Source organism: Amphiura filiformis, chromosome 3 (assembly GCF_039555335.1).
Source record: "Amphiura filiformis chromosome 3, Afil_fr2py, whole genome shotgun sequence".
Lineage (NCBI taxonomy): Eukaryota > Metazoa > Echinodermata > Ophiuroidea > Amphilepidida > Amphiuridae > Amphiura > Amphiura filiformis.
In genome coordinates this window covers 46,046,576-46,059,238 of record NC_092630.1, presented here as the reverse complement: position 1 = coordinate 46,059,238, position 12,663 = coordinate 46,046,576, and the positions used below count along the sequence as shown (strand labels likewise).

The following is a 12,663-nucleotide window of genomic DNA, read 5'->3' as shown; positions in this document are numbered from 1 at the left end:
ATTGTGTGTATGTGAAAAGGGTATATTATCCTTGTCACCAATCAGTGTAATTCCATCTTTAATGAGGTATGATGAATATCGCAAAACCTCATCACACACAAAGTACAAACTGTTCAGAATAAAGTCAAGATAGGCTAGGCCTACATGTTATGAAATATTTTAATCCTGTGCTTCTTATTTCCCCACAGAGTTCGTTTGCCATGACAATTTGTTTCATTATACTCTGGATGCCTTACGCTGTCGTGACTCTATGGAATGCCTTTCATGGTGACAATAGTGTACCTCTATGGGCTACAGCAATCCCTGTAGTAATTGCCAAAAGCAGCAGCTTGTTTAATCCAACTATCTATCTCATCTATAACAAATCATTCCGTAAAGACACCAATGAAATAATACAATGTTGTGGATGCCGTTGTTGCTGTGTTGCGGTAAATGAAAATCCAAATAATTGGCGGCGAGTAGCTAACTGTAGAGAACTCGACGTATACGGAGAACCTGGAATTGGAAGTACTACACAAAGTATCAGTACCTCAGATCTAAATGCTCTTGAAAAGTCGGTGCACATGCCTATTCCCCGCCCAATTCCAAGATCACCTAGGTTGGTTGATAACAAATTTGCGTTTGGGTTAAGACCAAGGTGCACAGATGTATCTAATGTAAAGTATGAAGACGAAGTTGAAATGGAACACGGATCTTTTGAGCCCGATTTTGGCGAAAACTACTGTAGCAAATCCCAGAAAAATGTGACTATTCCTCTTGCAACATTATCCGAAGTATTCGAGTTATCCTCAATATAACGAGCAGAACTGATAATTATTTCATCTCCTTTTTCTGTATTCTACTTCCTCTACTTCACATTCAAATGGAAAATGTATGACTCTAAATCGTGATCTCTACGGGCGCGGCGTGTTTCAGACCTTTTCTATTAAAGGGGCACTTCGTGATCCACAGCCTCATCTCCCCACTTTTCTCAAAAAAAGTGAGATTTTTATATCACTGGAAACCTCTGGCTACATAATGTTTATGTACAAAATATTTCTTGCAGATTAATTCGTTTAGCAAAGATATCGTGAAATTTGAATTTCGTTCTGGTGCACCAGAACGAAATTACAACGTATTGTCTATGGAGCAGTGTAATACACATAATCATGCATAACTCGCAAACGCAATATCGGAATCAACTGAAATTTTGGGAATATGCTTTTTTCGTGGATATGTACTGAAAAATGTCATAAAAAGAGGATGCTAGGATCACGAAATACTCCTTTAATGCAATATTGAATAAACTGATATGTCTTATGTGTGATTGACTGTATGAAATCAAATGTAAAAGTAACATTCATACCCAGGTATAAACCATAGGTCAGACATATTACAATGTAAGATATCACCGTTATTTACGCCGCACTTTCTTGTAAACTTAACGGTTATTTAAATAGTAAATAGCCTTATTGTCCTGACAGATTGTGTTTATTGCTATTTTGTATAAAGTATAGTTGCGACAACGGTAGAATGTTGGCAAGCCAGTTGCCAGATAAAGTTACCGTAAAGCATACGTGAATTCTAACGTATTTTATACATGATTTAAGGCATTCTACCGTACTTTTACGGCAACATATCGTATATGCTAATTATACTTACTTGTAAAAGCGTCGTTTTTACGGTAGAATGCTTGCAACTTAGTTGTCAGGTATTCTACCGTAAAAATCACTGTCAAATTTTGACAGTGTAGTGTACCTGTCTTGTTAAGATAATTGTTTTGATGAAGACAAACAGATCTTTTAAGATAATATAACGAGTCTTTATCAAAATAATATAATATCATATGCCTAATAGATCTCACGCTATTAACACAAGAATTATCATCTAAATCTTATTTACATTTTGTTTTTCTTGTACACTTAACAAAATACTTCATGAAAACACTTAAGATTGCAAGGCATCTCTAAATGCAAAGTTAATATTCATAACTTACGAGAAAAGCAGTGGACCAAGTAATTTATGATCAAACCATCAGCCCCGATGGCGAAAGCTTAAAGTCGTGAGTACTCATTTAATGGAATTGTCAAGCAAAAATGTTTGAATTATAAATCATTAAAATTGCCATTAGGTATTTCTGAAATGAAAACTTTGGCAAAAAACGAGGAGAACAGCAGTATTGGCAGCAGATGAGCAACATTTGCTGAATACGCCTTTAAGGATGAAATCATTTCTATGGTGAAATAAAGGGGTGTCGTAAGTGAGTTAATCACTTCGCTGTAAACGAGATTCACCTACATTAATCGTTAGAAATAATGCATAATTATGTCAATGTGTCTATTATGAATATGCCAGTGCTTGCGAAATAATTTTTTGTCATTTTCTACTTGAACGAACACTCCTGCGGTATTTTTTCTCTCTTTATGGAGTTTAAAAAAGAAGCAGCTTTCGTTTGTAAAGGATACGCTAGATAACACACGTGATTATGTCTTGTGTTATCTTTATAACTATCAAAATACTGACTATATTGTTTTGTTTGTTAATGCATACTCATGTAATTTGAAAGTGCTACTTTGTAATTAGTATACGGATGCAAAATATCTTGGGAAAATATCTTGAAATGGAAAATGTTAAGATGCATTAGATAATTCGCAGCGCACAAAAACAAAATCAGCAGTTAATATACAGGGTGTCCCGGAAGATATAAGACGAGAAATAGGCATCAGAATCCAAAAATGTGAAAAATAGCGTTTATCCCGTCTCTCGTATTTTGCATCTTATACCATAATTTTACTTGAATCGGTTGACTGATTGTGAAGAAAAGCGTGATTGCACAATTCACTTCATAAAAACCACTCTGAATTTCAGAGTGAATTTAAGTTAGCTCTAAAAGAGTGGGTTTTAGCTCTAAAAGAGTGAAAACAGTACACATAATTTCACTCGCGATTTCGAGTGAGCCTCACTCGCTCAAAAGTGGCGCAAAATCTCACTCTTTCTTGGAGTGAACTGTCAACCAATCAGAAGCGCCGAAAATCGGCCGATGTTTGTTGAACTTGTGTAACAAAATGGTGAACAGTGTGTGAATGAATGGCGAAAAGAAAGCGGATTTGATGAAGAAATAGACAGCATACTCAATAGTGATTACATTTATGTGTAGGTCATAACTCGTAGCAAGTATACACTTGGTCTGGAGACAAGGGCGGCAGTAAGCTTAAGTCATATGTGAGCAGTTTGTTACCGGCCCAGTGCCGGTTTACATGTAGGCTATGCATATGTAAGTTTATGTAGGTTACGCCGCATCACGCTTCTCCAGACTGTGACCGTAAACATGGTATTTGCCAAGTGTTATGTCCTACACCTAAGTGTACTCACCATTGAACAGTTTGACTATTAGCTTCACTAAATCCATAGTTTTTCATCATTCATCCCCGCACTGAAGTTCGACACATTGTGTACGGTATGTGCTTAAGCTTTAGACCAGTTCAATATTCCTAGACCGGGCCCTACCCTAACCTGGGGCCTAGCTTCACAACAATTTAAAACACATAGTAGCTGTTATGAACTGCTGTGATATTCTTGTATATAAAATAGGCCTAAATGAATAAATAAATAAATAAATAAATGCTCTTTTCTGATTCACTCTTTTCCGGAGTGAATTTTTTCACTCTTTCTTGAGAGTGAGCTTCACTCTAAAAGAGTTGTCACTCAGATGGCTCTTTGAAAGAGTGAGATTTTACTCATTTTGAGTGATTTTTCACTCTTTCACATTTAGAGAGAAAGATTATTCAGCACAATGCGTACTAGTGGTTTACTTGTCAATGTACTTTATATTTTGTTCCATGAAATCCTTTTCATTTTTCTTAAACAATCTATTTTTTCCCAATATGTGGAAAAACAGGCTTCAAGAACGTTAAGCTCCATCAAGCGAAATCAAGATGTGGAACAAGCTCATCGCAGCCATGCCCTCGCACCGAAGGCAGACGTAAGTCGAGCCAGCTGAAATGCCCACCACAAGAGGCAAGGAGCCAGGATAAACCCTAGAGCTTCCACCATAAACGAAAGACCAAAGAAGAAGCCCACCAAGCAAGCATGCAGAAACCTAGCTGTTAAGGAATATATAAATCTACCAAAACCATCTGACAACATCTGGAAAACACTATACGAAGAACTACCCACATATATAGGAGGTAGTCCTGATGAGCGACTAACCTACTTAGAGAACCATGTCTACAAAAGACTTGTAGACTATTTTGGTGTTAAAAACAGTATGCCTCAAGACAACAAAGAAAACTCAGACGCCTGAAAAAGGAAGGAAAACACCAATACAAAATAGCGCTGAGCTGCAAAAGCTGCAAATCTCAAGGACTTTCTCAACCTGGTCAGGTTACATAACAATGTCAGAAAGTTGGAGCCTGCAAAACAACAGAGCCTAGAAGAAATAACAAGTAAAGCACAACAGCAATTCCGACAAAACTTTACCGATATGCGAAACGATTCATTAATGACAAGCAACACAGAACTCCATCCTTCAGTAAAATATCTACTGAGAAATACTTCAAAGATGTCAACAACACAAAAGGCGAGAATACAAATACCATCCTATGAAGGGCATGAAAAGACCACCAAAACCCACAACACAATTCAAGACCAAACTATCAAGCCTGTCAGAGTTTAATGCCTATCTACAAAAGCGTAGAAATGCCAGTGCTCCCGGGCAGTGCTCTTGGAACCCAACCGTATTTAGTATGGAATAAATGTCCAAGAATAATTGGACTGCTTTATGAAGTTATCTGTGACATCTGGAGGAGCACATCAATACCCACTACATGGAGAATAGGTGAAACCATCCTTATCTCCAAGGAAGAGAATACCAATGATCCATCATGCTTCAGACCTATCACTTGAAGAATTCCAGTGGCAACCTTGGAATGGGTATTCTTGCTCAAAGGACAATCGAGTACCTGACAGAGAACAAATATATTGACAATGATGTTCAGAAAGGATTTATGGAGCCGATATCAGGATGTGTGGAACACACAGAGGCATTCACTGAAATGCTGCAAGATGCCAAACGGAACGGCAAGCCAATTGTTACAACCTGGCTAGATTTGCAAAATGCATATGGCACTGTACCACACAATATAGTTTGCCTTGGAATCGAATGGTACCATATACCAGAACACATTAGAAAGATCATCTTCAATTATTACGATGAGCTTTTCATCAGAGTGAAAACTGAAGATTGGACCACAGACTCGATTAAATGTTGTACTGGTGTCTTCCAAGGATGCCCATTATCTTGCATCTTATTCCTAGCAGTCTTCAATCTGTGTCTGGATCTTCTTGACCAATCCAGCTACCTTGGATACCGCACAGTAGCTCAGACCTTACGTCGTCAGCCAAAGAATATGCAGATGATCTGACCCTTGTAGCAAGAAGCCCAGAAAGTTGCCAGGAACTTATCAACATTGTCAACAACTTCCTCAACTGGACAAGAACTATAAGGCCAAACCATCCAAATGCAGATCTCATGCGATGAAGAAAGTAATTCCAAACGCAGAACAGTAGTGGAATGGCCACAAGACCCAATATGTAGCTTACAATCCTCAACTACAAATAGACGGACAGATGATCACCTATATTCACAAGCTGCCCAAGAGATTCCCAGGGAAGCTCATCTATGACGATCTAAAGGATGATGGCATCAGACAAATGATTAATCAGAAACTGTCAGCCATGCTGAAAACTACTGATAAAAGTCAACTGAATGGAACCATGAAAATGTGGATATACAATCATATGATTATCCCCAAATTAACATGGGCGTTCACTATAAACAATCTCCCAAAAACCTACATCGAGAACCTGGAGGCAGCCTGTACGAAGTACTTGAAGAGATGGGCCGGCATGAGCAGGTGCACCACCAATAGTGCATTGTACAGAAGTAAAGGAAAACATCGCCTACAGATGAAAAAACTTACCACCGCTGTCAAGTTATCAAATACCATCTGAACAAATATTCCAGAGATGGAAAGACCCAAACACTATAATATACAGATTGTTTGGAAAATACGAAAATCAAGAAGAGGTGGAATGGAGTTAAAGAGCTCGAACAGAGAGAGCGCCACCTCATCTTAAATGAAATGAGCCGAGGTCAAACTGACCAGGCAGGACTGGGTTTCAAGAAAACCCAAAAGCTTATTAAGGACATGAGCCAGAAAGAGCACAGAAAATGCCTCACTAATCTGGTGAAAGAAGTGAATGAAGAAGATAATTATGCTGGTTTACCTCTACGGATGTGCTAAACAAGGACAGTGGTTGAGATGGGACACCTCATAGAAGAAGCCCCTATATCTATATGTCTTGACACCAGAACTCCTGTCTTTTCATATCAACGCCATACATGACCAACTTCCTTCACCTGCTAATCTGAAACTGTGGGGAAAACCAATCTTGGCATGTGCCAACTCTCCAACTACCATATCTGTATTCTGCTCCATGTCCTGAATTGTTGCAGCTACTAACAACAGCAAAATAACAGAGTATACTCCAGACTTAATCCCTACCATTGCTTTCCATACAGCCGATGGCACAACATACAGGAACCCAGCTCTACGTACTCCAAAGACAGAAGTAAAAAAAACATCCTGAAGAAGGCTAGAGACTGGACCTTCCTGATGGATGAGGAGCACAGGCTGATAGTGTTCCCTCCAGAAATAACAGAAACTGCCAAGCGGCCTGATATTACGATCTATTCAGCCACCACCAAACATGCAATCATCATAGAATTGACAGTACCATCGGAGGAGAACCTAGCCAATGCGTACGCCAGGAAAAAGTGTATATACGAAGATCTGGTAGCCGAATGTGAAAACAGAGGATGGACCGTGTTTTGCTTCCCAGTAGAAGTGGGAAGCAGCTTGCTTACTTGCTTATGTCGACTCTTGTAGTCGGACTCCCATAATGGCTCTCCAAACTGCTCTGTCAAGCATACAATGTTTGATGTCTGGGCCTGTTAATCCCGTATCTTCTGCCAACATCTTGATATAATCCTTCTTAGGTGGATCTCTTGTTCGCTTTCCATGTTTGGGCTGCCACATAAGAACAATTGAAGCTGCTTCCTCTTCGCTTCTTGCACAGTGCCCTGCAAACTTTAACCTTCTGATCCTGAGCCTCTCAGAGATTGGTAACAGATTCCCATACAGTTCTTTGTTGGTGGTGTGTGTTTGCCATGAGATATCAAGTGCCTTCCGCAAGAGACGGGTATAGCAGCCATCCATAGCTTTTCTCATTTTGGTTGTTATTGTCCATGTTTCAGCGCCATATGTTAGTACCGATTCTACAGTGGTGGTAAATAACTTGATCTTTACGGGGATCTTTAGAGCTCTTGGCAGATTACTTTTCCAGATCTTGTCCATGCTGTTGCATGCTTTCCAAGCAAGTGCCTTTCTGATGTTGAAGTCCTTCTCACTACCGGCAGTCCATGCACCTAGATATTCGCTTCCGTCCAGTGTTTTTATTGAAGACGGAGTTTCCTTGTACAGCATTGCCTTGGTCTTCTTGGCATTCATTCCTAGTCCTACTTTCTGTGCAGCAGCTTCAACAAGATGTAACACTTCTTGCGCATCTTTGAGGTTGTCAGCTAGAAGAGCAATATCGTCTGCAAAATCCAGGTCTGTGATTGTGCGCGGGCCTATTCGCCTACTTTTCATGGGCTCCAGAGTAAAGCCAAGTCGCTCTTCATTGCCGTCCATAGCCTTCCTTAAAACATAATCAAGGACTACGATAAAGAGGAATGGTGCCAGAGTGTCTCCCTGCAGAACTCCAGCTTGGATCTCAAAATCCTGAGTGACACCATCAGGTGATGTGACATGAGCTATAGTATGATGGTACATGCATCCTATGGCAGCTACTAGCCTCTCTGGGACTCCATATGCTCTCATTATGTCAAGCATTTTCCCACGGTGGATGGTATCAAATGCCTTCTTGAAATCGATGAATATTACTGCTGCATTCAGATTGTTGTTCTTGACTTCCTCTATTATCCTCCTTAGAGCAAGTATTTGTGACACAGTAGATCTCCCAGGTCGAAAACCATTCTGGTTGAATCTCAGGATCGGGTCAAGGTAAGGGCGAATCCTATTAGCAGCCTGTTGAATGTTTTTGCTACGATAGATGACAAACATATTCCCCTGTAGTTCTTCCCTTCTCTTAAATCTCAACTTTTGGGGATTGGTATGCGGTTGAGAATTGACCACTGGTCAGGTTTCTTTCCATTCATCAATGCCTCATTACAGAAGTTGAGGAGGATTATGTCATCAAGGTTGCAGCGTTTTAGGACTTCAGGTGGAATCCCATCTTCACCGGTGCTTTTCCCTTCTGAAATGTGTTTGGCTGCCCAAAGTGGAAAAGAAAACCAATCCTAGACACTGCCTCTAAAACAGCAGCTTTGGGAGCCAGCTACATCATCTGGCTATGCAGAAATACAAAGGCATTCCGACAGATAGAGTTTATACCAACACCATCGATATGCTCTGAGGGAATGGGGAAGGTTGAGCTCATAATCCGGTTAACCCACCAAAGTCTGGTCCCAAGTCCCAGTGCACACTATACTGTGAAAATAGACTTCAATGGTGACAGCGTTGATGTTTTACCAATGCCTATTCCTCAACGACACATTTCATAGTACACTAGTCCTGCCTGCTGCCTTACATCACCCCGAGTGGACCGTTGCAACGGTGTGGCACTTGCTAGTGTAGCTCAAGCTCTGTTATTCATAGCTGATTTTGTTTGTTTGTAAGTTAGACTGCAACAAGGTGATTTTTTTTCCAATTTTGTCATCTTCCAAGAGAGAACTACACCAGGAGAGCTCATCTTAAGAAGGGTGAAATTAGACTCAGAAGATGACCGTGCTGGTAATCTACCAATGAACTACCCCCGGTTTTGTTCAGATTTGAAAATGCTGCACAATATTAAAAGTGAAAGCTTGTATGTAAGATGATGCTTTTTTCGTTAATGTTAATATAATTATTGCATAAAGAATTATTGCATAATGAATTCCAACTGGCTGACAAGTTAAAGTTTTCTCATAATGTTTTTGGAATATTTCCAAGAAATGGTAATTCAAAATTCAAATCATTTCAAACTTCGACATTTTTTTACATGAGTGATATCAAATACCACACGCAAAGCTGTAAGCACTTGATCATTCTCATAACTATAACATATTGCACATATAACATTTAAGGCCAAAAGTTTTTCGCATAAAAAAGGAATTTTTTGTCCAAAATTAGTGTATATCTAGATTCCTTGACTACATGCATTTCCATTCCAAAAATGTTAACTCTTGTATATCTTGTATGAAAAATTAAGAAGTTACGGAACTTTTGATTAATAAATTTCTGCAGGTGCAGTCCCTACAGCAGTCTATAAATGGACTTAAATTTTGTGATATACAAGGTAAAATAAAAATACATGTAGAATGCAATAAAAAGCTAAGCAAATGAACTCATTATTATTGATTGAAATTCAAGTAACTTGATATAAACCCACAAGGCACCATGATACATCAAGTACCATCTGTACCGATTTCTTAATTTATTTGCTGCTGCATTTAACGACATTATTTATTTATTTATTCATTTATTTATTTAATACACATCAAAGCTATCATAATTCAAAAACAATTGCTGTGAGAAAGCTCAATCCCAAAGGAAGGCAATATTATTACACATACAGTAGTTTCTGATCCGCTATTTCACGGCTTATTTATTTATTTATTTATTTATTTATTTATTTCACAAATTACTTGATACAAACTGTATCAAACACCAGCAGTGAGGAAACAAACAAAATTACATCAAAGCAGAAAATAAAAAATAATGAAATACAAAAACAAAACAAAGTTGCAAAATAATTCATTTTATTTTGTCACTGATGTCTACATGGAGGTGCAAAAAGCAGTATGAAATGGACGGTCGGTGGGAAAGTTGTAGCATTTATATACCGTTAATGTAGAAACTAAGTAGAATAGAAACTGAAAATGTCTATTTAACTACTCTCCTATTATATCAGCAAAAGAAGTCAGAGAAACCTGTCAGTTTTTAAAGCTTTACAAAATCTCATCTGAGAAGCAGTACAGAATATCCTAAACCTTCCATTGTGCGTTTATTTTACTCAGTTCTTGCTGAAACTGTGACATGACATCTCCTGGACTATGTGATCCAACCCATTTTTTGGACTAGATATTTACATATTTACTGTATTTGACCTAATTCGCACCCCTTTATCATAATGGTATATTTGTAAGGTACATTAATGTAGTCCATTTGGCTTCCTCAAGAGAGTGACCACAGTGCATGCTCATTTGCGTATAGTATTAAATTGCATACGCATTGACTTAATAATGAACTGGCGTGTTTACATGCATGATCAAAGGTGTTACATTTGTTACACACGCAAATGACAAAGTAGTGACAAAGTAGTGATGTTACTCTCTTGAGGAAGCAAACCAAACTATAGCAACAATCATGCACACCAATGTTGGGACACTTTATGCATGTTACAAATTCAATGTTGAGGGCTGCTTGAAGTGGCAGATCCATGTTCTTATAGTCCATGTGCCTTCCTTGAGACAGTAATTTAGATATTAATTTCAACTGTATCTCTAAACTATTGATGATAAATATGTATAAGTATGGTTTTTCAAAAAGGAAATAATGCAAGGAATCCAACTATATAGAATAACAGATTCCTGCAAAAATAAGCAGTTTTTAAAAAGATCACAAAATTATAGATTTTACTTTACTGCCTCAAGGAATGCATACAGACTATAATGACTAATGTCTACCCCCACATTGCTTGGAGGGGGGGAAAACGCAGCACAAAATCTTCAACTATAAAAACATTGCATTGCATTATCAGTATTACCTACTTTGCACATAGTTGACATCCATTGGACCTTAATACTATGTCCCAACAAACTTCGTACACGATTGAAGGCATGTGAGGAGTCTATTTTCTGTTTTTGTTTTGATTGTCTGGTAGCAGTACCAAAATTGCTTATGGAGCAATCTTTGACAATGAAATTACACATCATAGCTATGTCACTGTTTACAGAACAATATGTTTGGTTTGTAAAACCATGCAATATGGTTACACGTCCAATTTGCCAATGTTATTGATGGTGGTCTCATTTTCCTTATAATTTCTTTGACCAGGTCTTTACTTAGCTTTTGGGCAACATACAACAATTTTGACATAAAACTCATTATCTTACTGCAATTATAGACTACTTACTGCTGCAGGTGCACCAATATACAAAATATATTTTCATGGTGAATGTTTTGAAGTTAGTAAACTACATTACTACATTTTTTACCAAACATGATTTGAAAACACAATATTACCCAGGTCTGCCAGAAGTTCAATACATTGATAAATTTGCTTTGAATTTTTCTGAACTGTTTTGTCATCAGAAGATAAATAATTCATTGTCACATAAAAAATGGTAAGCTTACATGAATACATAAAAAATACTTTACATTTTCTTCAATTCTCAAGTTGGTATAAATAGATTTGGTACTCAGTATGCCATCTCGACTAAACACATCACATGAAGTAATTACCCCTTTCATTATGAGATAATAACTCAACATCCAAAACTGAAATAACAAAAAGAAACCCAGTTTTGTTCTGCAATTTTTGATGCCTCATTGTCTTAATAGCCCAAAATGTGTTGCCATGGTGACCTTTTAAATGAAAAAGATGCAGATTTAAAAGTTGCACCTAAACCCATTGAAAATGTTGCTTTTGTTGCTTGAGCAGTCTGTTTGTCACTGGTCACCATGGGTCATCCTTGACCAGTCACATAGAGAATGTAATGGTACCCTGACTTGAGTAATTTTTTAGTGCAATTGTTTTGATTCTGCATCTTATCCTTAAGGAGTAACCATGTCTACAAATTTTGAGGTATCTAGGCAAATGAGGTATCAAAACTTGTAGAACTAAAATGGGTTTCTTCTGGTTTTTCAGTTTTCAAATTTGATGTAAAGATTTTGAATATTGGCTCATAATTATAAGGGGGTAATTACTTTTTGTTATGTGTTTCAAATATTGTGCACTGCCTTGAATTGAAACATGCATTATTACATGCATTTGTACACAGGAAATTCATTACAAGGCCCGTTAACATTGTTTGGGGACAAAAGTAATGTGTGTAACCATACTAACCAACACTTGAGTCCTCTCTCATGCACATGAAGCAAGGCACCCAGTATTTACTATCATATCAAGGAGAAAACTTTGGGCTTGTCCTTAGCAGGATATTAGAATTCTTATGACTTGCTGCATGAAACAAGAAAGAAGAAAATGTTGGTTATTCATGTTACCTACTTTTGTCCCCAAACTGTGAAATGACCAAAAGGTGATTAATACAATCTGAAAAATAGAATTTAATTAGCTGACCTGGGTATTGTACAGACATCAGTCATAGACAGAGCCAAGTAGATGTACATGTAACATCTAATGATCTTTGTGACAATTGGGGTAGATCATTCATCCAGTTGTTCAAAAATTATTTGGATAATTAAAAGATATCATGGGAAATCAAAATTTGCAACTCACTTCACTATATTGATACCACAGGACTTCGTCTGATCAGTAACAATCCCTTCATCTACTGCA

The 12,663-nt window shown here is 37.8% G+C and overlaps 1 protein-coding gene across 1 annotated transcript; it reads left to right on the top strand.

The window, feature by feature from the left end:
* Positions 1 to 5,607: 5,607 nt before the first annotated feature.
* On the top strand, positions 5,608 to 5,991 carry LOC140147285 (uncharacterized). Its single transcript, XM_072169064.1, has one exon. The coding sequence runs from the start codon at positions 5,608 to 5,610 to the stop codon at positions 5,989 to 5,991; it is 384 nt and encodes a 127-aa protein (XP_072025165.1).
* Positions 5,992 to 12,663: the final 6,672 nt, after the last annotated feature.